The sequence below is a fragment of the Ipomoea triloba genome, chromosome 7, assembly GCF_003576645.1.
Source record: "Ipomoea triloba cultivar NCNSP0323 chromosome 7, ASM357664v1".
Taxonomy (NCBI): Eukaryota; Viridiplantae; Streptophyta; class Magnoliopsida; order Solanales; family Convolvulaceae; genus Ipomoea; species Ipomoea triloba.
In genome coordinates this window covers 2,228,215-2,251,108 of record NC_044922.1, presented here as the reverse complement: position 1 = coordinate 2,251,108, position 22,894 = coordinate 2,228,215, and the positions used below count along the sequence as shown (strand labels likewise).

The 22,894-nt window shown below is 37.2% G+C and overlaps 4 protein-coding genes across 9 annotated transcripts; 1 reads left to right on the top strand and 3 right to left on the bottom strand.

The window, feature by feature from the left end:
• Positions 1-599: 599 nt before the first annotated feature.
• LOC116025922 (probable fructokinase-5) lies at positions 600-1,934 on the top strand. Its single transcript, XM_031267300.1, has 3 exons — positions 600-1,325; positions 1,450-1,566; positions 1,697-1,934. The coding sequence occupies exons 1-3, from the start codon at positions 606-608 to the stop codon at positions 1,826-1,828; spliced, it is 969 nt and encodes a 322-aa protein (XP_031123160.1). The 5' UTR covers positions 600-605; the 3' UTR covers positions 1,829-1,934.
• Positions 1,935-8,070: 6,136 nt separating this feature from the next.
• Positions 8,071-14,368, bottom strand: LOC116026055 (CLP protease regulatory subunit CLPX1, mitochondrial-like). Of its 2 annotated transcripts, none has more exons than XM_031267499.1 (15): positions 13,312-14,368; positions 12,704-12,765; positions 12,416-12,504; positions 12,180-12,259; positions 11,765-11,815; positions 11,093-11,167; positions 10,899-10,976; positions 9,881-9,937; positions 9,680-9,750; positions 9,477-9,576; positions 9,268-9,372; positions 9,086-9,148; positions 8,789-8,911; positions 8,548-8,709; positions 8,071-8,396 (listed from the first exon to the last, which is right to left on the bottom strand). In XM_031267499.1, the coding sequence occupies exons 1-15, from the start codon at positions 14,203-14,205 to the stop codon at positions 8,331-8,333; spliced, it is 2,076 nt and encodes a 691-aa protein (XP_031123359.1). In that variant the 5' UTR covers positions 14,206-14,368; the 3' UTR covers positions 8,071-8,330. The 2 variants fall into 2 exon arrangements, with proteins under 2 accessions (XP_031123359.1, XP_031123361.1); XM_031267501.1 differs by having other exon boundaries at positions 12,416-12,499; positions 13,312-13,595.
• An 803-nt stretch (positions 14,369-15,171) lies between these two features.
• Positions 15,172-19,470, bottom strand: LOC116025528 (putative clathrin assembly protein At1g33340). 2 transcript variants are annotated; one of them, XM_031266770.1, is made up of 4 exons: positions 19,332-19,470; positions 18,129-18,223; positions 16,384-17,575; positions 15,172-16,072 (listed from the first exon to the last, which is right to left on the bottom strand). In XM_031266770.1, the coding sequence occupies exons 3-4, from the start codon at positions 16,865-16,867 to the stop codon at positions 15,315-15,317; spliced, it is 1,242 nt and encodes a 413-aa protein (XP_031122630.1). In that variant the 5' UTR covers positions 16,868-17,575; positions 18,129-18,223; positions 19,332-19,470; the 3' UTR covers positions 15,172-15,314. The 2 variants fall into 2 exon arrangements, with proteins under 2 accessions (XP_031122630.1, XP_031122629.1); XM_031266769.1 differs by having other exon boundaries at positions 16,384-16,872; positions 19,332-19,457.
• On the bottom strand, positions 19,092-22,557 carry LOC116025529. Of its 4 annotated transcripts, none has more exons than XR_004099686.1 (7): positions 22,090-22,557; positions 21,941-22,016; positions 21,483-21,613; positions 21,312-21,389; positions 20,886-20,967; positions 20,106-20,154; positions 19,092-19,627 (listed from the first exon to the last, which is right to left on the bottom strand). XR_004099686.1 is itself a non-coding variant. In XM_031266771.1 (7 exons), exons 1-6 carry the CDS (start codon positions 22,495-22,497, stop codon positions 20,134-20,136), a joined length of 789 nt encoding a protein of 262 aa, XP_031122631.1. In that variant the 5' UTR covers positions 22,498-22,557; the 3' UTR covers positions 19,092-19,627; positions 20,106-20,133. The 4 variants fall into 4 exon arrangements, 2 of the variants coding, with proteins under 2 accessions (XP_031122631.1, XP_031122632.1); XR_004099687.1 differs by having other exon boundaries at positions 19,092-19,458; XM_031266771.1 differs by having other exon boundaries at positions 21,319-21,389.
• Between the last annotated feature and the right edge of the window lie 337 nt (positions 22,558-22,894).

Genomic DNA, 22,894 nt, shown 5'->3' with positions numbered 1-22,894 from the left:
CTTGCAATGTGGATCATTGCCATGGTATAATTTGCCTTGCACGTTATATCATGACCCACATTGTAAGGCAAATCACTCACATATAGGTTCCCGTTCTTTTATTATATTGAAAAATCTTGTTTAGTATATCAAAGTTCACTTTTCAAATGTTTTGTTTTTATCAAAAAAAAATTGTTTTGTTTTTAATTTACTACTAAAAGTTGATTGGTAAATAGTATACTTAAAATAAACCTCCAAACTAAGGCATTAAAAATTTAAAATGAATTTTTAGCATTATTGAATAATTATGTTCTGATCCATATTATTACCGTCTAAATTATCTCTAATGGATAGGATAAAGTGATAAACTAGGGAAGCGGAATAGAAGGGATGGATTTGTAGTTTAACATTTGAACTGTTGCAGTCAACAACAAGCAGTTGCATGCAAGTGGGATTTGAAACAACAAAAACGGTCTTCTCGATAACGACTAACTCCTACGTTTTTACGCTAACCCTATCCTTATTCCTCTATATATTACATTCTCAGAATTAATCTCATCAACAATTCACCTTCCATTGTTAACAGCGATTTAGATTGAAGAAACTGACCTTGATTGATTTCTGCGATGGCGAGCTCAAACATTGTGTGTTTCGGGGAGATGTTGATCGATTTCGTGCCGGACACGGCGGGAGTGTCGCTAGCGGAATCTAAGGGGTTTCTGAAAGCTCCGGGCGGCGCGCCGGCAAATGTGGCGTGCGCCATCACGAAGCTGGGCGGCGCGTCGGCGTTCATCGGCAAGGTCGGCGACGACGAGTTCGGGCGGATGCTGGTGGACATTCTGAAGAAGAACGGCGTGAACAGCGAGGGCGTGTGCTTCGACAAGGACGCGAGGACGGCGCTGGCGTTCGTGACGCTGAAGAGCAACGGCGAGCGGGAGTTCATGTTCTACCGGAACCCTAGCGCCGACATGCTGCTCAAGGAGGCGGAGCTGAACACGGCGCTCATCAAGGCGGCGAAGATCTTCCACTACGGCTCCATCAGCCTCATCTCCGAGCCGGTCAGGTCGGCGCACTTGGCGGCGATGAAGGCGGCGAAGGCCGCCGGCGTTTTGTTATCGTACGATCCGAACGTCCGCCTCCCGCTCTGGCCGTCGGAGGACGCCGCGAGAAGCGGCATCATGAGCATCTGGAAGGAGCCGGATTTCATCAAGGTCAGCGACGATGAAGTTCAGTTTCTGACGCAGAAAGATCCGGCGAAAGAGGAGTCTGTTATGTCGCTCTGGCATGATAACTTGAAGCTCCTCATCGTCACCGATGGCCCCAAGGGCTGCCGATATTTCACTAAGGTATGTACTCAATACTCAAATCTACTCGAGGATAATAATAATAATAACAATAATAACAATAATAAAATAATAATAATAATAAAACAGAGTTGATTTGTTGGCTGATTTGTTGGGAATGAAACAGAGTTTTAAAGGGAGTGTGGGCGGATTAGCGGTGAAGACAGTAGACACAACAGGTGCAGGAGATTCCTTTGTTGGTTCTCTTCTGGTTTCCATAGCCAAGGATCCTTCAGTTGTCCAGGTTTGATTGATTTAATTATTTAAATTTCAATTTAAATTTTTATTTTAATTAAGTATCTTCAGTTGTCTGGTATTTTTAATTTGGTGGAATTTGAACCCCACAACTGATGTGTTAATATGGGTGAATGTAGGATGAAGGGAAGTTGAAAGAAGCATTGAAGTTTGCAAATGCATGTGGAGCACTATGCACAACTCAGAAAGGAGCCATTCCAGCACTTCCAACTCCAGCAGAAGCCCAAGCACTAATTGCTTCTGCCAAATAGACACATTTTTTCTTAGATCTATTTATTTCTAGCTAGTTTCTTATAGTTTTTAGTTTTTAATAATAGTTTTTTATGCAGTTTTTTTCATCAATAAGTTTTAGAGAAATTATATAAAAAAGCTAAAGTGTCATCCCGCACCATGAATCACGATTATTCATCCCGCACCATGGTCTTCAATAAGTGATTATTTGAGCCATAAACTTTTTTTTTTTTTTTTGCGCCTTGCCTTTTTTGTAGGTTTTCCGGTAAACACTATGACATGGTGTCAGTCTTCTGCTGATTTGGACTATTTTTTAATGACATAGCTTTAATCAAATGAGATGGAGTACATGTAAGATTAAATATTAAAAAAAAATGGAATAAGGGTCAAATTGGCCACTGAACTACACACAAAAATGCAATTAGGCCACTGAACTAAAAAACAATGCAATTGGGTCCCTGAACTATACGAATTCATGCAATTTCATCCAAAATGACCTGTTTTACCTGATGTACCGGTTACCTATTTTAAAAATAATATTTAAAATAAAATAAATAATTAAAATTGAAAAAAAAATTGAANTTATTAAAATAATAATGTTAGGAAAATACGGGGTATTACATTATGCGAGCAAAAATGTAAGCAGTCCCGCGTTGCCCGGGCGAAGAGGACTTAGATCGCAAGGTTGGTGGTGCAGGCTTAAAAGGTCTTTGAGCAAACAAAATATGAGGGAAGGACATTAACGGGCCACCCATGAGGGGCGGTGGGCCCGAATCCAGGCGCCGGGACATCTGTCGTGGTGGACACCGAGCTCTGGCGACTGCGCAAAATCGGCATCTGCGCCGGGGGAGCTGAGGCTCGCGCGGTCGGTTGGTCTCCCCGTGCTGGGGTCTCTCATCGCGGTTCTTAAAGCGCCGGATGATCGCGGGGGTCTCCTCTCCATCAGACATTTCTGCAACAAGTAAGGGTAAGCAAGCTTTACGCCCGTAGCAAAGCGGAAAATACGAAGTGGGATGGAATCATTACTCTCGTCACTCTATTCTCTTATTCCTAGGTTGACAACATTCACTATTAAGTTTCTGACATATATAATAAATTAGGCTAAAATGTCATCCCGCACCATGAACCAATCACGATTATTCATCCCGCACCATGGTCTTCAATAAGTAATTATTTGAGACATAAACTAAATTTTTTTTTGCGCCTAGCCTTTTTTGTAAGTTTTCCGGTAAACATTATGACATGGTGTCAATTTTCTGCTGATTTGGACTTATTTTTTAATGACATGGCTTTAATCAAATGAGATGGAGTACATGTAAGATTAAATATTAAAAAAAAAAAAAAAAAAGAACTAAGAGTCAATCCACGACTATTTCCATTTTCCCCAAATTCTACCGTTTGAATTCCATCCGGCGAAATCGGCAACTGCACCCAAATCCAAAGCCACAGCAAATGCCAGTCTGAATCGACGACTCGTTAATCTTCCGGTGGGTCGATTTTTGACAACTTCTGCGTGGATTCATGTTTGACAGAGCTATGGGGTTCGCCCAACTTGCGCAGAAGTGGAGGAAGTAATTGAGTTTGTACAATCAAGAAGGCTATGCAAATTGACGAAGCCTTGGTAATCTAGCCATAGAGCCATCACTATCCACAACTTCACAAAGAACAGCAACATGATCTAATCCAGCTAAGGTTTGCAAAGTAGATTTGTATGCAGAAGATACAGAGAAGTATCAACTTAAGGCTTGCAAAGTAGATTTTTTACCCAGAGAAATATCAACTTAAAATAAGCTTCTGTCATGAAGGATAGCAGCAAGAATTTTTCAAACCAAGACACGCTCTACGCCCACTCAAATCGGCAATTCTACCGGGTGAAATGGGCTGGGTATAAACCTAGCATCACGTCGAACCAGGCTTCCAAATTCCTAATAATAATAGTAATAAACTAAAATTGGTCGGCAATTCTACCGGGTGAAATGGGCTGGGTATAAACCTAGCATCACGTCGAACCAGGCTTCCAAATTCCTAATAATAATAGTAATAAACTAAAATTGGTCGGCAATTCTACCGGGTGAAATGGGCTGGGTATAAACCTAGCATCACGTCGAACCAGGCTTCCAAATTCCTAATAATAATAGTAATAAACTAAAATTGGTCGGCAATTCTACCGGGTGAAATGGGCTGGGTATAAACCTAGCATCACGTCGAACCAGGCTTCCAAATTCCTAATAATAATAGTAATAAACTAAAATTGGTCGGCAATTCTACCGGGTGAAATGGGCTGGGTATAAACCTAGCATCACGTCGAACCAGGCTTCCAAATTCCTAATAATAATAGTAATAAACTAAAATTGGTCGGCAATTCTACCGGGTGAAATGGGCTGGGTATAAACCTAGCATCACGTCGAACCAGGCTTCCAAATTCCTAATAATAATAGTAATAAACTAAAATTGGTGTAAACTAAAATTGGTGTTGGGTGTCGTCAGTAGAAAAACTAGCGCTTATTGTTTCCAACTCTTAGTTTATTATTATTATTATTATTATTCCAAGTCATTAACAAATAAGCCACATCAGCTTTCAAACCGACGACATGTCATACACTTTACCGGAAACCTACAAAAAATGCTAGGCGCAAAAAAAAAATCGGTTTATGGCTCAAATAATCACTTATTGAAGACCATGGTGCATTTCTTGCCGTTTGGGGGTTATTTTATTTTTTTATTTTACAAACTCTCTAGTAATTGAATATTTAATGGCGTACCAAGTCTAATTAGACCCTGAACTTAAAAAAAAGTGCAATTAAACATTCAAACTTGTCAAATTGAAGTGGTAAAATTATGCATGTTGACCACAATAAATAAATTAAAATTGTTATAGCCTTCTCAACAGGTAAAATGACAAGTTTGAGTGTTCAATTGCATTTTTTTTGAAATTCAGGGATTTAATTGTACTTTCGAGTAAAGTTTAAGGACTATTTGACATTTTTTACTTAATCTAACTAGTTCCCAAATCCCATATTATTGTTAGTGACCCGTCTTTGGACCTTTTTAGTTGTTGCTATTAACAATCTTTATACTCTAACTAATAACTAATAAGTTCAATTCTCATTTCCAATAATAGTGAAGTGAGTGTTTNCCGGTAAACACTATGACATGGTGTCAGTCTTCTGCTGATTTGGACTATTTTTTAATGACATAGCTTTAATCAAATGAGATGGAGTACATGTAAGATTAAATATTAAAAAAAAATGGAATAAGGGTCAAATTGGCCACTGAACTACACACAAAAATGCAATTAGGCCACTGAACTAAAAAACAATGCAATTGGGTCCCTGAACTATACGAATTCATGCAATTTCATCCAAAATGACCTGTTTTACCTGATGTACCGGTTACCTATTTTAAAAATAATATTTAAAATAAAATAAATAATTAAAATTGAAAAAAAAATTGAAAAAAAAACTACCGGCCGGAGACGAATCGTCTCCGGCCGGCCTCGTCTCCATGGCCGGAGCTTCGTCTTCGTCTCCGGCTCCGGCCATGGAGACGACGACCTTCGTCTCCATAGCCAGGAGACGAAGGTTCTCCTGGCCATGGAGACGAAGGTCGGCTTCGTCTCCGGCCAAGGAGACGAAGGTCCACTTCTTCTCCGGCCAAGGAGACGAAGAGACGATTCGTCTCCATGGCCAGGAGACGAAGGAACCTTCGTCTCCTGGCTATGGAGACGAAGGACCTCGTCTCCATGGCTGGAGACGAAGACCTTCGTCTCCAGCCATGGAGACGAGGCCCTTCGTCTCCTGGCTATGGAGATGAAGGTCCGCTTCGTCTCCGGCCAAGGAGACGAAGAGATGATTCGTCTCCATGGCAAGGAGACCTATGGAGACGAAGGTCCTCGTCTCCATGGCCGGAGACGATTCGTCTCCGGCCGGCAGTTTATTATTATTATTTTTTTAATTTCAATTTTAATTTTAATTAATTATTTTATTTAAAATTATTTTAAAATATTATTTTTAAAATTGGTAACCGGTATATCAGGTAAAACAGGTCATTTTGGATGAAATTGCATGAATTTGTGTAGTTCAGGGACCCAATTGCATTATTTTTTAGTTCGATGGCCTAATTGCATTTTTGTGTGTAGTTCAGTGGCCTATTTGACCCTTATTCCTTTTAATTTTAACAATACGATGTCGATTAAATTACTTAATCGACGTCGGATTTAAAAATAAAAATTTTATAACCTATGATTTTGGTTAATTACTTAACTAATGATATATGGTTTATTGTTTTTTTTTTAAATTTCATATACGACGTCGATTTGTGTACAAAAATAATGTCGTATATGAATGAGTACGGCTTAATTTGTATATGTAGTTTCTATAAATATACTTTATTTTAATATGATTTGCCTATTGAAATTTTAAATTCTATTTATTTTAACTTCTTTTTTTTAAAAAAAAAATCACCCTTTTTTTGTAAAAAAAACTAAAAGAGTTATGCTTTTCATTTTGTATCTTATTTAATGTGGAATATATGCATCATTAGCTTATTATCAATAAAATATTTCCATTTTATTTATTATGGTGTAGATGTAAAAACCAAATTATAATAGAAAATTATAAAGAAAAACTAATTGCATTTGCTTAAAGATAAATCGAATCTGATTTTTTTGTTTTGAAAGACAATAACTATTAAGTTAAAAAAAAAATACTAGATAATAATATTTCTAATCATCAAAAAATAAAATTTTATCTTTTAATATTGATAATATTTATATGTTTCTTTATTTGTTTTCATTATTTAAATTTATTAAGTGATAAGTATATTTGTATATATATTATTTAGCTTGTATTTAATATTAATTTATTTTAATAAGTTTAATTTTACATTTAGTTTTGTTAGAGATTACTATTTTCTATATAAATGGTCATAATTAAAAAAAATAACTTATATTCCAACGGTTGAAATTGGATAATTCTATTAATGTTTTAATTTGATATAATAATAATAATTATAATAATAATAATAATAATAATAATTATTATTATTATTATTATTATTATTATTATTATTATTATTATTATTATTATTATTCATGGTTGTTAGCGTCAAGAACACTATAAATATGCATCAATTTGCTGAATAAAGGGGGCATAGGCCTCTTCTCCCCGTTCATAGCGGAGGCCATGCCTAAGCGAGGGAAACCATGAAAATTGGTTCAACCTTCTCAAGTGATATAAGTTATAACTAAGAAAACATCTTCAATTGTTTTTATCTGTTTGACCACATGTTTATCAAGCATTATTTAAATATTTTGGTTTTTATTANTCCAAATTCCTAATAATAATAGTAATAAACTAAAATTGGTGTAAACTAAAATTGGTGTTGGGTGTCGTCAGTAGAAAAACTAGCGCTTATTGTTTCCAACTCTTAGTTTATTATTATTATTATTATTATTCCAAGTCATTAACAAATAAGCCACATCAGCTTTCAAACCGACGACATGTCATACACTTTACCGGAAACCTACAAAAAATGCTAGGCGCAAAAAAAAAATCGGTTTATGGCTCAAATAATCACTTATTGAAGACCATGGTGCATTTCTTGCCGTTTGGGGGTTATTTTATTTTTTTATTTTACAAACTCTCTAGTAATTGAATATTTAATGGCGTACCAAGTCTAATTAGACCCTGAACTTAAAAAAAAGTGCAATTAAACATTCAAACTTGTCAAATTGAAGTGGTAAAATTATGCATGTTGACCACAATAAATAAATTAAAATTGTTATAGCCTTCTCAACAGGTAAAATGACAAGTTTGAGTGTTCAATTGCATTTTTTTTGAAATTCAGGGATTTAATTGTACTTTCGAGTAAAGTTTAAGGACTATTTGACATTTTTTACTTAATCTAACTAGTTCCCAAATCCCATATTATTGTTAGTGACCCGTCTTTGGACCTTTTTAGTTGTTGCTATTAACAATCTTTATACTCTAACTAATAACTAATAAGTTCAATTCTCATTTCCAATAATAGTGAAGTGAGTGTTTTGTATTATTATTGTTAATAAGAGTACACTCATCTTTGACCTTTATGGTAGCAACAATCTTACCCTCTTCAGTTAACATCTAGTGCCACCATTGGGAGCTCTCATAGGCTGGATGAGATTCTCACATGATGAGAAGATGGGCATTCCTTCATTCCTTGCATGCACAGAGTGGCTTGCAATAACTAGGCTTAGTTGTTTGCAATAAATCAAGATTGCTAATTCATGTGACAAAAATACCCTTGCCAAAGAATGTTTACAGATGTTGAATGAAAATTGAAAACTAGAAATGGTACATTATCCTTTCCTTCTATTGATCCCCGTCATTCCCTATCTTCTGTGACCTTTCTGGTAAATGGCTACATGCTATATTGTGTTACAATTGGATCAATACAACTACTAGTATATATGGATGCAAAATTTACAACAATTTATATAGACAGAAATACTACTACAAATTACAAAATGTGATTCTGTTAATGTTATATGCTCATTGCTCTTGATGAAACTTCTGAAACACCATCTTGCAGTTCCGAGTCAGCAATTTCCTGCCAAGCAATGTCCAGGCTATTGATCATATATATAATATAAATGTGTCTTCTTTACTGTCAGTTTAGACTTTTAGTTGAAACATAACACGGGTGAATATCAATACATGTTCCAATATAAGCAACATGGGAAAATATAAGTTAACCCTACCTCCTTTTGATCTTTAGACGGATTCCGAGCAAGGTATCGCTCCAAAGTACCATTTCCAAAGAGTAATTTACCACCACATCCAGGGACGCTTGCGCTACCCACCGACTCTTCATCAACCACAACGGCGTCTACTTTCTCGTTCCCTGCCTTAACTTCAGGAATCTACAAGTAACAGGCAATAAAAACGAGAAACAACAAATAGATAGCTCTCCTAGTATATACTGTTGAATTGGGTAATTACCTCATACATAGCATCAGTTAATATGCTCTCCAGTATGGCTCTTAAACCTCTTGCACCGGTGTTTTTAGCAAACGCTTTCTTTGCAATCGACCTTAATGCCTCGTCTGTAAAATGTAGCTTCACCTAAATATAATAATTCAAATAGCACAAAATTAACCAAATATAAGAGCCTGATCTTGAGCCAATTTTGTGTGAGGTGGGCAAAGTGTGAACAAATGAGGACATACATCACTCCTCCCCCGTTAGAAAAAGAAAAAGGAAGAAAGATAAGCTTGGAGGTGATGAGCAACAGCTTACTTTGTTCATGTTAAACAATTTCTTGTACTGTTTACAAAGAGCATTTTTGGGTTCTATGAGGACCTGAAAGAGAGTTCAAATCATTATATAGATTTTCTAATTTAAGAATGTCAAGGAAAACTCCAAGAAAGCTCAAAAGAATGACGAGAACTGAAAAGCATTGGAACTGGCTCAAAAAATACCTGAACAAGTTGGTTCTCAGTAAGTGCTGACAAACTAACTAAAATAGGGAAGCGCCCGATAAACTCTGGAATAAGGCCATATGCAATCAGATCACTGCTCTCAACCTGAAGATAGGAAACAACATGTTTCAGGTTAGCAACCATCTAGACAGTTGGAGCAATTTATATTTTAATTACAAGTTTCAAACACTGCCAGTCATCATTCTTACAGATTCTAGTAAAGATGATGTCACAACAGCATCGGTTACTCGACCAGTTCTCATGTTGGCACGTACTCGCGCACCAAAACCAATGGAAGAATCCTGCCGTCTGACACATAAAAATTCCAGAAAACATTTCAGTTTCAGACTTCAAGAGAGTAGAAATATTTCTAGCGAACTGTACTGGCAGAAATGCAGAAAATGAAAATCACCTCTCAGAAATGGTCTTTTCCAGATCAATGAATGCTCCACCACAGATGAAAAGTATGTCTTTTGTATCTATCTGTAAAGGTTCAAGCGCATTTTTAAAATAGCATCAAAGAGCATATGCAGAGTCCCATGCCAAAAGGAAAGAAACATAAATAGAAAGTAAACAGCATTTCAGGAATGAGAATACTTCAGGTCTATTGTACCTGAATATTATCACCACGAGGATGCTTCCTTGCACCTTTTTCAGGAACACTTACAATCTGATATGAAGAAATATTTATTTATTATCAGACTCACAGCCCTAAAACATTTTAAATAACAGTTCTAGCATTGTAGTAGGCCCCAATTCTAGTCATCATACATTCCAACATAAACTTCTAATGATTTAGGCATTTAGCAAAGAACAAAAGTTTTTCAGATTATCCAAAAATGTATAAGCAGGACTAATAGCATATCATAAACAATACATTCAGTTGCCTCAACATTCTATCCATCTCAGTCATGCCCTCAGAGGCTAAAGAAGTCCAAAACTTTACAAAATATTCAAAGTTCTGATTAATGCAAACTCATGAGGATGAAAATTATTATTGAATTGGATTAAAGCAGTCCTCGGAATACTATCAATACTGTTTTTATAAGTTTCAGATTTTATAATCCTTTAGTTTAGTTTTAGAAGAAAGATGCAATTGATCATGTTTAATTTTAACTAGTCTTAGCTGGCTGCAATGACATCCAATTTAATTAATCACCATACAAACAAGTTTTAGTTTATATCATAGTAATAATAAAATTGGAACAAAAACTTTTATTATACATTGTAAACATTTAAACTATTTTACTTTAGATGGGTGGAAAATGGGAGGAAAGAAAAAAAAATAGAAATTTTACTCTCATGAATAGATAAGTTAAAATGGAGACCGAAATGGGGGAAATTAATCTCTCATCTTGTCCCCATAAGGGGAAGGGAATTAGGAAAATTTTGGCCTTTCCTTTCACAATACACACTGTATACATTTCCTAGCTCCTCTCCTCAATAGATGCACCATCTCCAATTCACACATTTCTCTCCCTTTCCTCTCATTTTCTTCACTCTCATGCAACACATTCTTCAATATATAGATCATATCTGCATTCACTTATAAGGTAAGAATAGTTCATCCAGCATTCAGTTAACTACACATATAATAAACTAAAGCAATTTACAAGTAGGCTATGACTCACAGTTCCTTCAAGCATTTTTAGTAGGGCCTGTTGAACTCCTTCACCAGAGACATCTCTGCTAATATTTACGCTCTCAGCCTTCAAATGGCAGGGTAAAGATGGAGAACCAAAGGTGTATCAGATCTACTATCATGAACTGTCAAATGGAGAACCCAACATTGTATGAAGAAGTCTAAAAAATAAAAACTGAATACCTTCTTAATAATCTTATCTACTTCATCAATGTAGACCATCCCTTGTTGAGCTGCTTGTACATTGAATTCAGCAACCTTCATGCCAAATTTGAAAGCTCAGAGACGATTCACTGATAAATGTAGGGGCTCATAAGAACAGAAATGAACATCTACAGAAAGAAAAGATTGAAAAAACAGATAAAGTATTGGCAAAAAGGAAAAGCATCAAAAAGTTTATTGGCATAACCAACCACTTTTCATCCTGATCTTTTAAGTACCAGCAAAGCCAAAATGAACAACATAAAACATGTAGAGGATTACATTGAACGGCTTAAAAGAGGTTAAGGATATCATTAGGATTCACTTTTCTGAATCACTTGTAGCCCAAGCTGAAAAATAAATTTGGGTAATTAAGAGGAAATGATTTGGTAAAAAGTATGACATGCAAGCAAAATTGAATAGCTTTTCTTCACGGTTTATAAGCACAACATGCCTCACATCATTCAAAGTCCACATAGGGACTAATTCTGTTACACAAACTACCCATCTAAATATTATCAAATGTTTGGAACAAAAACTTGATGGTTTTGAAAAAGAGTATAATGATTCAAGAGACATAAACATCAATTTGATTAAAAAAAAAACAAGAAAGATCTTTTTTTGGGGAAACTATTCAGAGTTTGAAAACTATACCGTAAGCAGTTTATACAGTATTGACTCAACATCCTCACCAACATAACCGGCCTGCAAAATAAAATGTTCTTTCAATTGGACAGCAGGGGGAAAAAAATAAAGCAAGGACAAGATGATGCTATAATCTCTATTTCTTTCCTGAGTAGACAAGCTTAAAATTGTACTCTATAGATGATGGTAGATGAATTAAAACCAAAATTGATTAACCTATAACAAATGCATTATAGAACTGAAAAGTGAAAAGAGCAAGTGATGCATTCCTCTTTCACTCCGACAATTGGCAACATCAAACAAATATAAAATTTAGCAATTGCTAGAGAAATGGGAAACCGTATCAGTTTTCTTTCTTACAAGAAAGGTAGATGGGCAAATGGGCAACGAGGAAAAAGTTACAACAAAGTAGCATTTTACTTGCCTGTGTTAAAGTAGTTGCATCGACAATAACAAATGGCACATTCACAAAACGAGCTAGAGTTTTGGCAAGTAATGTCTTCCCTGTTATAAAGAACTGAATCAGAAGGGTAATGCACTGTGGAACTTGTTGCGTGAAAACAAGCAATATCACTGTCAAAGATTTCTCTATACCTAGAATGCTAGAGATTAGAGGGAGACACAACCAGACATACTAGAATAACAAATGAATTCTCATACCTGAACCAGTTGGCCCCAACAGAAGCACATTGCTTTTTTCCAATTCTACATTGCTGTCATTATCTTCTTTAACTGACTCTGCTTCTGACCTAGCATCCAACTACAGAGTTAATTTATTGTACAAGATTTCAAGAAATGCAGATAATAAATAATTCTGATTTGGACATTATAACAAAACACAATCCAGATTGTGCCTGCTGAAATTCATGCAATATCAAGCAAATAATAGACATTAAGAAACTTTCTTTTTTTGATGGGTCAATGTTAAGAAACAATTGTTTCACATACCCTTTTTGCTGGGAGACATGGTATATCCTTTTGTAGTGGTTATGAGCAGCCACAGAAAGCACCTGCTAAATGTATAATAGAAAGGTAAGATTAGGTTCAGAGCAGAGAAAAATAAGCATAGCAAGAGTTTTAAATGCAGGGAACATTTTCATCATCATAAGTATAAATAGATTAATGAAGTGTTTCCATTATGGATCTCATCTTGTGCATGTAAGGACACCAGCACATTCATGGTGTGCATGCCTCTCCAGAGACATAACATGATAAAGAAAAGCATAGAGAGTAGCAACTGAGAATCTTTGGAAATAATAGACTTAATCCAAAAGTCAGGTTACACACAATGCAGAATTGCAGTTCGTAATTTTGGGAATAACAGATTTGTGCCAATTCTAAACAGTCAGACCAACTATAAAAGCAAAAAAGTTTTAAAATGATCATTAAAGAATTACATAATAATTATAAGTAATGTGAATATAACCCTGTTGTCAACCCCAGCATATCACTTTGAAGTTATATCATCTATATCACCAATGCTATTAATGAACATCCTTACATGGTTTGGTGCAATATTGTTTAGATGAATAATGAACAGGAAAAAAAGAAATGACCTTCTTGGCACGCTCTTGGCCAATGACAAACTTATCAAGTCCCTTGCAGATCTCCTTTGGCGTAGGTAAATTCTTCCCCAAATTAGATCCACCCCAAGAGCTCTTCTCCCCGGTGGGAGCAGCCGCCCGAATGGCATTGACACCGGGGAGAAAAGGCGGGCCGGGCGGGGTATGTACAGCTATGCCATTGCTAGAAGGCAGTGGAGAGGATGGAGGCCAATTCTCAGGAGGCTCACTGCCGTATATCTGCAGAGTCTCCCAGAAAGACGACTTCAGGCGCTTCCCATACTCCTCCTCTTCGGACATCTTCTTATCGGAATTTTTCCCGGTGACATTAGTTTTTACCCTCCCAATCTCGAAGAAACGTCCCTGGAGAGGCGCCATCTTGTACGGCCGGAAATAGTAGCCGGTCTTACAATTGGGGCAGATATTCACGGCGTGATAAGGTCCGCCGGGTTTCGAATTAGCATTAGTACTACTAGCGTTACTGTTACCGTTACCGTTACCGCCATCATTGTCGACGGCGACGGAGCTAGCTAAAACGCTAGCGTTTTTTCCGTTATTACTATCACAAGCGGAATTCGAATCGGAAGGAGACGCCGGAATAAGGTGGGGATGGCGGTTGGTGAAGATGAGATCCATGTGCTTGGAGCAACGCGGACAGTTCACCTCCGCCCTAATCCTCCTAGTCTCATCGGAGGAACCGCTTCGGTCCCACTTATACCTCGCCTGAACTCCGATTACCGATTCTCGACGCCGAACGTGCAGGCAGTTCACGAACGCCCTCGTCCGCCTCCGCCAATCCTCATTCCACGTCGCCGCCGTCCTCCGCCTTCTACAGGCCGTTATAACCGCCGCGTCTCTCAGCTTCCTCCATCTCCATATCCCGGACATCTCTACTCCCGATTCAAAAACCACCGCCTGGAAAGCATTCACTTCCTATAGACCTGAAATACGTGAAATTGGATCTGCGTCGAGGAATCAACCGTTCTGAGCACCGGAAATCTGGCCAAAACTGGACGTATAAATACAAAACGAATATATTTAAAAATGGAAAAGATAAAAACGTGGGAATTTATTGGAAGGGGTAAATCCGAGGTGGATTGAGTGAAAAAGGAAAGAGTGTAAAAGAAGAGGGACCAATGGTTGGTTTTGGTTATTCACAGAAAGTATGAGTTTTGACCGCGTCTTCGTCTCCTCCATTTTCATCCATTTCCAGTTTAGTTACCGTCGCACGAGCCCGATTTCTCCGCCGTCTAGCTGGGCCTGTGGCCGGAGGTTACCGCCCAATCTCTTGGGCTGCCGCCAAGTTGTTACAAAAGCCCAAATGGGTCTTCTTGGGCCAAGACCATGATAAAAAGTTGTTTGAAACCGGCAAATTATTCTATAGACACGGGTCCACCTTTCCATATTCATAATTTTAGAACGGTATGTTCACAATTTTAAAACTCTATATTCAGAATTTTAAATATTACATTACTCAATATTCACAATTTTGTTATATAGATTCAAAAATTGAATTATACTGTTGAATATAAAATTATGAAATTGTGAATATAGAGTTCGTTCCACCCAACCACATCCCCCAAGTTATTTCTAACATTTCATGTCTTCATAAACTTGCACTATAAATTTCTAACATTTCATGTCTTCATAAACTTGCACTATAAATTCATTATGAGGTAGATCTCATCAATCTAGTTTTTATATACATTATAAGAAAAATCAAATTTATCTAGAGATTTTATTGAAATTCATAGGTATTTTATTTATTCATGCATCTATTGTTAAATTTGTAAGTATTTTGTTGTTGTCTTGTGGTTAGTCATTAGTTTGAAACAATAGTATTACTGTCAAGGAAACAGAAAAAAAAAATAAAAATAAAAATCAGAGATTACAATCAAACTATATACCAATAAGAACAAGCCCACAATCTGATCAAACATTCAACCCATAAGAGGAAAAAAAAATGCAGTATATATGTATACATGCATATATATATGCTATGGAGATTGATGTTCAGGCTCTTCTTGGTCGTCAAAAACCACCCACACTTTGCTTACTTTCGTCTCTTTAGTGAGAGAAAACGGAGCAGATGACAGAGAACCAAAACCGCCGGCGCTACTGGCGTTGTCCATCTCTTTCCTGCGACTCGCCGCCGTCGCCGTCGCATGTCTCATCAGCTTGGCCGAATCGAAGCGGAGCTGTTCCAGCGCTGCGATATGGTCCATCGTTATAACGTGCACGCAAGGGAAATCCAAGCTCTTGCCGTCAATGATCCGTTTGCAGTCGCCGTAAAACCGCGAGATCTGCGAGTTTTGCTCCGAAGCTTTCCTGAGGATTTCAATCGCGGCGGCTCTGGCGCGGCTTGTCAGTTCGAAAAACTCGCTGACGATGAACGTTATGCCTTCCCATACTGTCCGGTAAACTTCGAAGCTTTCTCTCAGCGTGTTGCTCAGAGCCGCGAGGAGCAAAGCATGGCGGCTTTGATCATCGGCGGCGATGATGGACATCGCTGAGGAATGATCTAGAAGAATGATGTTGTCTAGAAGCTCCTGGCCTTTCGTTATCTTGTGCAGAACCGCGTCGGGATAATCCACGATTCGCGGCGTCGGAGCGCCGGCGGAGACCGCCGGCTCGAGTTTTCCGGCCTGGTTTATGCCCCATTCCATTCTTTTCTCGACGTATGCGGCGTACTTTTGCAGGAAATCGGAGATCACGAGACAGCTAGGGTTGTTGTTGAGGAAATGATGCGTTGTACCTGTTGAAGGTAATGAGATAAGTGTATCATAAGTATATAGTGCAGATATGATCGCGGTTTGATTCCGATTTCAAACTATCAGTACACAGTTAAATCAAAATTGCAACCTTCTATGAATGTTTTGGTTCCATTTTCCAATTTTCTGGTTTAATTTTTTTAAACACATGGGCTTATTACTTTTTTATGGAATTCAAGCAATACATTAACATGTGGTTGGCTTGGATATCAAATTGAAACATGTGTTTCATCTCAATAAAAGACTAAGGTGATAATTAGATTGCACATTTATGTTTATATTTATCAATACTTACCGAGATGGATTTGGAGGTGGCCGGAGCCGTGGGCGCTCCGGAGGCGCTTCTCGAACCACCCGTTGCCAGCGCGGAGGAGGCGGTGGACGAGAACCAGAGTCTTGAGCGCCACCAAGAGCTCCCGGGTTTTACTGAGGCGACAAGTGAGGCGATCGGCAAGAAACAACGCGCACTTGGGATCATTAGACACCAAGAAAAGGATCTGGTGGACGTACTTGTCATCCACCGCAGTAGCCCCGCCGTGGCTGGTGGCGCGGACCACCGCCACCTCTATGTCGCGGAGGAAGGCATGGCGGTTGTATATCAACGCCATTCCCACGGAGGCGTGGTCTTTGATCGACCCCATAGCTACATGAAGCTTGTGTTGCAGCTGCATGCTTAAAGTGGTCGGGAGGCTCTGTCCCGACCCAAAACCTTCAATTTCTGACCACTTTTGGAGGGTCGGGAGTCCTAGGACTCCCAACTGTGGCAGCTCCACGCTCATTTTTGCTGAAAATTTTGTTGTTGTATGGTAATGTTAATGGAGGAGGCAGCAGGTCAGAGATTATATATATAGTAACTATTAGGGTGGGTTTGGAATGAAAGAATCAAATCCAGAAGATTATTAAATCTTGTATGAGTGTATATAAATATATATGTGCAAAGGAATTGAAAGCAGTTCATGAGTAGTCTATATGAGCAAATGGCAATGTAGGATAGTGGAGAATATTTTGGCCATTGAATTTCCTTCCACCACTGGTTAACATGCTTGGATTCCTCCATAGTTTACTTCACAAGGTCATTTTTTTGGGGTTACGAGAAAAACAAAAACACATAATCACAGACTAAAAAATGTACACTCGGTAAACCCTACTTCTATGTAATAATAGACAAACCACATAGGATAGTTCACATATATACTTTTTTTTTATGCATTCTTGACTACATTCATACATACTAACATATTATAAAATCAAATAAAAAGGAAAATAACATTTTGTCACCCTATATTTATATATATTGAATAACAAATTGAATCTCGCAATTATTGAAATAAGCATTATTAACCTCATTTTTCATAATATGGTATACATCACCTTTGTAATACACTCTAGGGCATATTAGCTATTACAGGGACGAAATTATAATTATCTGTCAACGAGTCGATGAATCATAACTTTCACCTTATATGAAAAGAGGAACCAAAACTAACCTGGTGACAAAATAGATCGAGGTTCAATAATGGTCACATTGACAATAAAGAAATTGAAATTACTATTTTATATAAAATACAAGGACGAAAAACGTTGTTTTCTTTCTGATAAACATCGTCAAATTTTTTAATCGGACTAAAAAAAATTTGGAGAGAACCTTTAATAAAATATTCAAACTTTTGTCATTATATTATGAATCCTACTCTTTTCTATTAGGCCAACTGGGTTAGTATTTATAGTCATATATTATATGGGGGAGGTTTTTTTTTTCTTTTGGGTGGGGGGTGGGGTGGGGGGAAAGAGGAGGGGGGAACAGGAGTTGACATTCCATGTGTTGATGGTTGTGATATGAAATTGGAAAGAAGGAATTCCTACTTTTTGGGGGGTTTTGATGATGGACAATGTTGCCATGTTGGTCAATAAAATAAATCTCCAAAAAGTCAACAGGAAAAAAGAAATAGTAAAGGCGGCCCATTGGGGAAGAGAAAGAATCTCATCCTAAAGAATAGGATTCTCCCCTCCATCAAACTCACTTCCCATTTGCAAACTCACCATGTAATGTAAAATCACCCTTTTGACTTGTGTAAATTCTCTCCATTTCTTGGTTGTGGATGCCTCATGACTCACCATCTCAATTCTCATCCACTCTGAGGATATATATAAACGTTTAGAATGATCCAACAGAAATCCCCCATTCAGCATAGTGTCAATTAACACCAATATCTTTTGCATTGAATACAAATACTTAACACCAATATCTTTTGCATTGAATACAAATACGTATATTTTTAAAATTATATTAGTATATCAATTTTTATGCATAATGTTATTTATAAAATACACGATATAACTCCAAAATTATACTTAACTATACCACTATATTTTCCTCTTTATTTTCTAGCAATTGATAACTCAAATGGATGAATGAAATTATTTCACATTTTTGCATATGAAGCATTGTTATCACTACATATATAGAGAGGGAGTGACCAAATGAGAACATGGTCTTACCGTAAAAAGCATCGACAAATTTCACCTATCCATTTAGGTTCATTAACAATCAAGAGTTTTAATTAAAAAAATATGTGATCTATTTTATAAATATTTTTAAAAAAAATTAAGTTTACAATATTTATAAAACTGACACCACTTCTTTCATTATTTTTTCGTAGATCTATCCAAATAAATGAATGTGATTAATCTGCACTTTTACTGGGTACATGTTCTAATGTTCTCATTGGAACCTGACCATACACAATTTTTTTTAGTACTGTCAATTTTATTACAAGGTAATATTTGTTCAATATACTTTCTCTATCTGTTGTAACCCAAAGAGTTAATACCTACCACCGGAGTTCGATCATGTGACATTCCCTCAAGAAGAACGACACAAGTGCCAACTGAGCACAAGGTGTTTGATCACCTTTAAATAACTAGTCATTAGATATTTAGATAGATATGGAGGATTGGAAGAACATTCCCCAAGTACCCACCACCCACTAGGCAAAACAAAGGTATACAAACCTGTGGTTGCAATGGAATAAATTCAGTTTTACTTGAACAACAATAGATGTTGGGAGAGAAATCTAAAACAACAAAATATGGTCCAACTATGCAATAGAGATCCTTGATAACAAGTATTCCAAGACCCACATTATGTGCTTACTCACTAATGAAATAAATAGATTTTGTCATTGAATTTCCCTAAAGGTCATTAACAAATACCATAAATAAGATTCAGCAGAAATGTCAGACCTGCATGCCACAGAGGGCAAAAGAGTCGGATTTCAGGGTGTTCTGCATTGAAACCAATTTCCAGGCTCCTCCAATGAAAATCTTGAGCATTGGAGTGATTTTTTGTGCTTCCGTCATCTGCGTGTTCCTTCAATGATTGGCAGTTCTCGTTCAAAATGTTCAATAAATGCCAAGAAAATAAGGAGCGGAATATCTTTTAGTGCAAAGTCAGTTTGTTGCCTCCAATGTTCAATGGACCAAGCCAAAGAACAGATAAACTTGAAGTAGATGCATGAGATTGAAATATTATCAGTACGCTGAGACAGATAAATGATGAGTTTTGTCAGCATATAGACACTTTTCGGGTTAATATGGTGATTGTGAAGCCATTTCTGATTACCAAAAGAAATGAATTCCCTGCCTCACCCCCCACCACTACACAATCAGAACAATGCTGGAATTAACTATCCCTAATTTCAAATTTTCAGTCACTATCTCCCCCCAAGAGAGAGACTGTGAGGGGAGGGGGTAGGGATAGAATCATTATGCATTTCACAGCTGGTGGTACAGAGTGAGAGGATTGATATTGTGAAAAGAAGATGCTCTTCTGGGATTGGAATAGAATGACTAGGATTAGCACAATATCTAAAATTCAGTTTTTGCATTATGAATATTACTAAGAACAATACCTTTCAATTGGCTACGAAGGTCAAGTGAGATTCGAATAATTTGAGCACTATGTAGATGCCATTCAAAAATTAAAATACCAAGGGAAATAAGAAGAGCCAATAGTACCTGAGAGATTTCATATTTGACAGTAATCCTACTTGAGAGGTTTCATACCCTGCATAGAGCCATATCGAAGATTATGGTTTCAGTAGACATTATACCTATATAAGCACATTATAGATGGACACAGTTATATTATACGTGCACACAGATCTTGAAGGGTCAGTTACCCTATCCTCACAGAAGTTATCTATGCTAGTTGTTATTCCAATTTCAGCACTGTTTAAGAACACAATCTATGCTAATATAAATGATTTTCCCCCTATTCTTCTTTTTGTGTTTTATTAGCAAAATCCAGGAATAGAAATCCTCTGAAAATTGAATCCCCATTTATCAAATGGAAGTAATAGATTACTGCATATTAAGAATCCTTGTTCAGTTCTTCGGGCCACTAACCTTTCTAGATTACTTTTGCAATTTACAGTTCTATACCAAATGTTTAGGCTAGCTGCTACATAAGTTCGTCTGTAGGAGGTATGAAATTTTATTGTATCTTATCCTCCATCTGGTAAGTTGGATCCAAAATGTTACTCATTTCAAAATATTCAAGCAGGATAAACATCCTTTAATATCCAGAAGTGTTAGACTTCTATGAACTCTTTTTCAAATTTTACCAGACAAGATGGTTGTGATTCAGCCCCTTAAGAAAGTCAAAATAGGATATAAGCTTGCTTACAGACTTCACAGAGAGAAAAATCACGTGCAAATGTGCAATCAACAAGTGAACAAACATATGAAAAGAACATTTTAATTCCTGAAATGAGGTAATAATTATGCTGTGTGCACCTTAGACGTTCTGAACTCATTAACAGCCATTCTTAGAGAATCATCTGATACTATTAGCCTTGATAAAGCCCCAGTGCTTAACCTGTCGAAAGTCCAACAAGTGTCCAGTGAAGTTGTCCAACACCAACAAAAGATAATGCGTTTGCTAAATGGCCTAAATGGTTAAACTGACTGAAAGAAACTAGGTAAACAATAAAACTATTAGACTTCATACTAGCTCAATCATAAGATAGTCATTTTGCTTGCAACTGAACTGCTTTAACGAGTTTGATTGCAATGTTAAATCCACATACAAAGAAAATTCGTACTTCACCATTTTCATTGACTCACAGTATGCTTCTGCAAGAGAACATGAGGAAGCCCATACGTATACACATCCACATGCATGCATGCACACTAAGAGGTAGAGAGAAATTGGTCTTATACCACATACCCCAACTTCTTAGCAGCTTCAGATACAGAGCCCCCAACAACAAAAATTAGATCAAGTAACGCTTGCATTCCCTGCAGGTTCAGGAAAGTGGAGAAGAAACAATCAGTCATATTGGACCATGGAAAACTAAATACTTAAATGATTTGAGGAAGAGTAAAACAAACCAGAATAAATTTTGGATTATTTGGTCCAATCTTAGGCCCAGAATTCGGTCCCTTAATTGATGAATTTGCAGGGAGTATTTGAATTAGCTCTTGTGGAGGTGTGTAATCATCAAGATCTATGCTGTTCCTCACTGACTCAAATGGAATATAACAAATATCGTCAGATAAATCTACCAGCAGCATTATGTATTCAAGCAAAAAAGAACAGTGCACATTTGCTTTATGTCAACTTCTGTTTTGAATTAGCTCTTGTGGAGGTGTTTTCAATAAAAGCTAAAGATGCATAGTTCATAAGAGCCACTACTTCAGCAGAATCCTACTTGAGAAATTGTCCATAATAATAAAGAAACTGTAAGCTCAAACCAGTATAAATTCTAACTATATTGTTGGATACTGTACTGTGAATAGGTATGCTAGTCTCGGCAACAAATTACTGCTTAATTAGAACGAATGCAAACCTTTGAGAGCCAGTTGAGCTCGCAACCGATTAAGTGCCGACGCCCGATTCATGTGCTGTGACCTATCTTCCGCGGCCTAGAGAGAATGAGGCAAAATAGATTAATACGAAATTACGAAACGAAAATTCTACGAATCGGGAATTATATACCTGTGCAACAACACCAGTGGGACGGTGCTTGAGCCGCACAGCAGACTCTCTCTTGTTGCGGTGCTGTCCGCCGGGGCCCGACGACTTGAACGTCTCCATCTCGCACTGCCGCAGCAGCTGCTCGTCTGACATCATCAAGTATTCCCGGCCGCCTGTAGAATTATCATCGCCGGTACTGGAACATGCGGCGGTGTTGAGATTCTCCTGAAATGCTGCCCTAATTCCTTGAACTCGTTCCCTGATTACCGGCCAACTCCTCGTCGGCGTTGCTTTGTGAGCCCAGAAGATTGAGCAGGCGCGGCTGCGGTGGTGCCAGCAGAAGGAAGAAGGCAACGATGTAATAGCAATGTAGCGGATCGCAATCGGAAATTTTAGTAAGGATTTAAGGCTAGAATGCACCATCGCCATTGATGAATCCAGGCTCCAAATGTTCTTTTCAATCCTAGAACCATAGTAATTAAGATATCAAATCATTTTTTTTTTTCAATTCAATTCTTGTATTTTAAAAAAATGAGTTATATAGTCGACTACAGTTCGATTTAGTCCTAAGTAATTTTTTGTACTCTATTTAGTCATCGACTTTAATGGTTTTACCCACTTTAGTCCTTTGTTAAGAATTTTGTTTGTTAAGATATCAAATCATATTTTTTTTTCAGTTCAATTCTTGTATTTTAAAAAAATGAGTTATATAGTCGACTACAGTGATTTTACTCAATTTAGTCCTAAGTAATTTTGTGTACTCTATTTAGTCATCGACTTTAATGGTTTTACCCACTTTAGTCCTTTGTTAAGAATTTTGTTTGTT

Bases quoted from the DNA above. Each gene is read 5' to 3' on its own strand.
- LOC116025922 (XM_031267300.1), top strand. From the start codon at position 606: ATGGCGAGCTCAAACATTGTGTGTTTCGGGGAGATGTTGATCGATTTC. The intron at 1,326-1,449 runs GTATGTACTCAA...GGAATGAAACAG, and splicing joins GCTGCCGATATTTCACTAAG to AGTTTTAAAGGGAGTGTGGG. The intron at 1,567-1,696 runs GTTTGATTGATT...GGGTGAATGTAG, and splicing joins AGGATCCTTCAGTTGTCCAG to GATGAAGGGAAGTTGAAAGA.
- LOC116026055 (XM_031267499.1), bottom strand. From the start codon at position 14,205: ATGTCCGGGATATGGAGATGGAGGAAGCTGAGAGACGCGGCGGTTATA. The intron at 12,766-13,311 runs GTCATTTCTTTT...TACATTTAGCAG, and splicing joins GCCAAGAGCGTGCCAAGAAG to GTGCTTTCTGTGGCTGCTCA. The intron at 9,149-9,267 runs GTATTTTTTGAG...ACTCTCTTTCAG, and splicing joins CTGAGAACCAACTTGTTCAG to GTCCTCATAGAACCCAAAAA.
- LOC116025528 (XM_031266769.1), bottom strand. From the start codon at position 18,174: ATGGAGAGAATTTACACAAGTCAAAAGGGTGATTTTACATTACATG. The intron at 16,873-18,128 runs GTGAGTTTGCAA...CAAAATTTTCAG, and splicing joins GGGTGATTTTACATTACATG to CAAAAATGAGCGTGGAGCTG. The intron at 16,073-16,383 runs GTAAGTATTGAT...TACCTTCAACAG, and splicing joins CCACCTCCAAATCCATCTCG to GTACAACGCATCATTTCCTC.
- LOC116025529 (XM_031266771.1), bottom strand. From the start codon at position 22,497: ATGGCGATGGTGCATTCTAGCCTTAAATCCTTACTAAAATTTCCGATT. The intron at 22,017-22,089 runs GTATATAATTCC...CATTCTCTCTAG, and splicing joins CCACTGGTGTTGTTGCACAG to GCCGCGGAAGATAGGTCACA. The intron at 20,968-21,318 runs GTATGTGGTATA...GACTTTCGACAG, and splicing joins GAAGCTGCTAAGAAGTTGGG to GTTAAGCACTGGGGCTTTAT.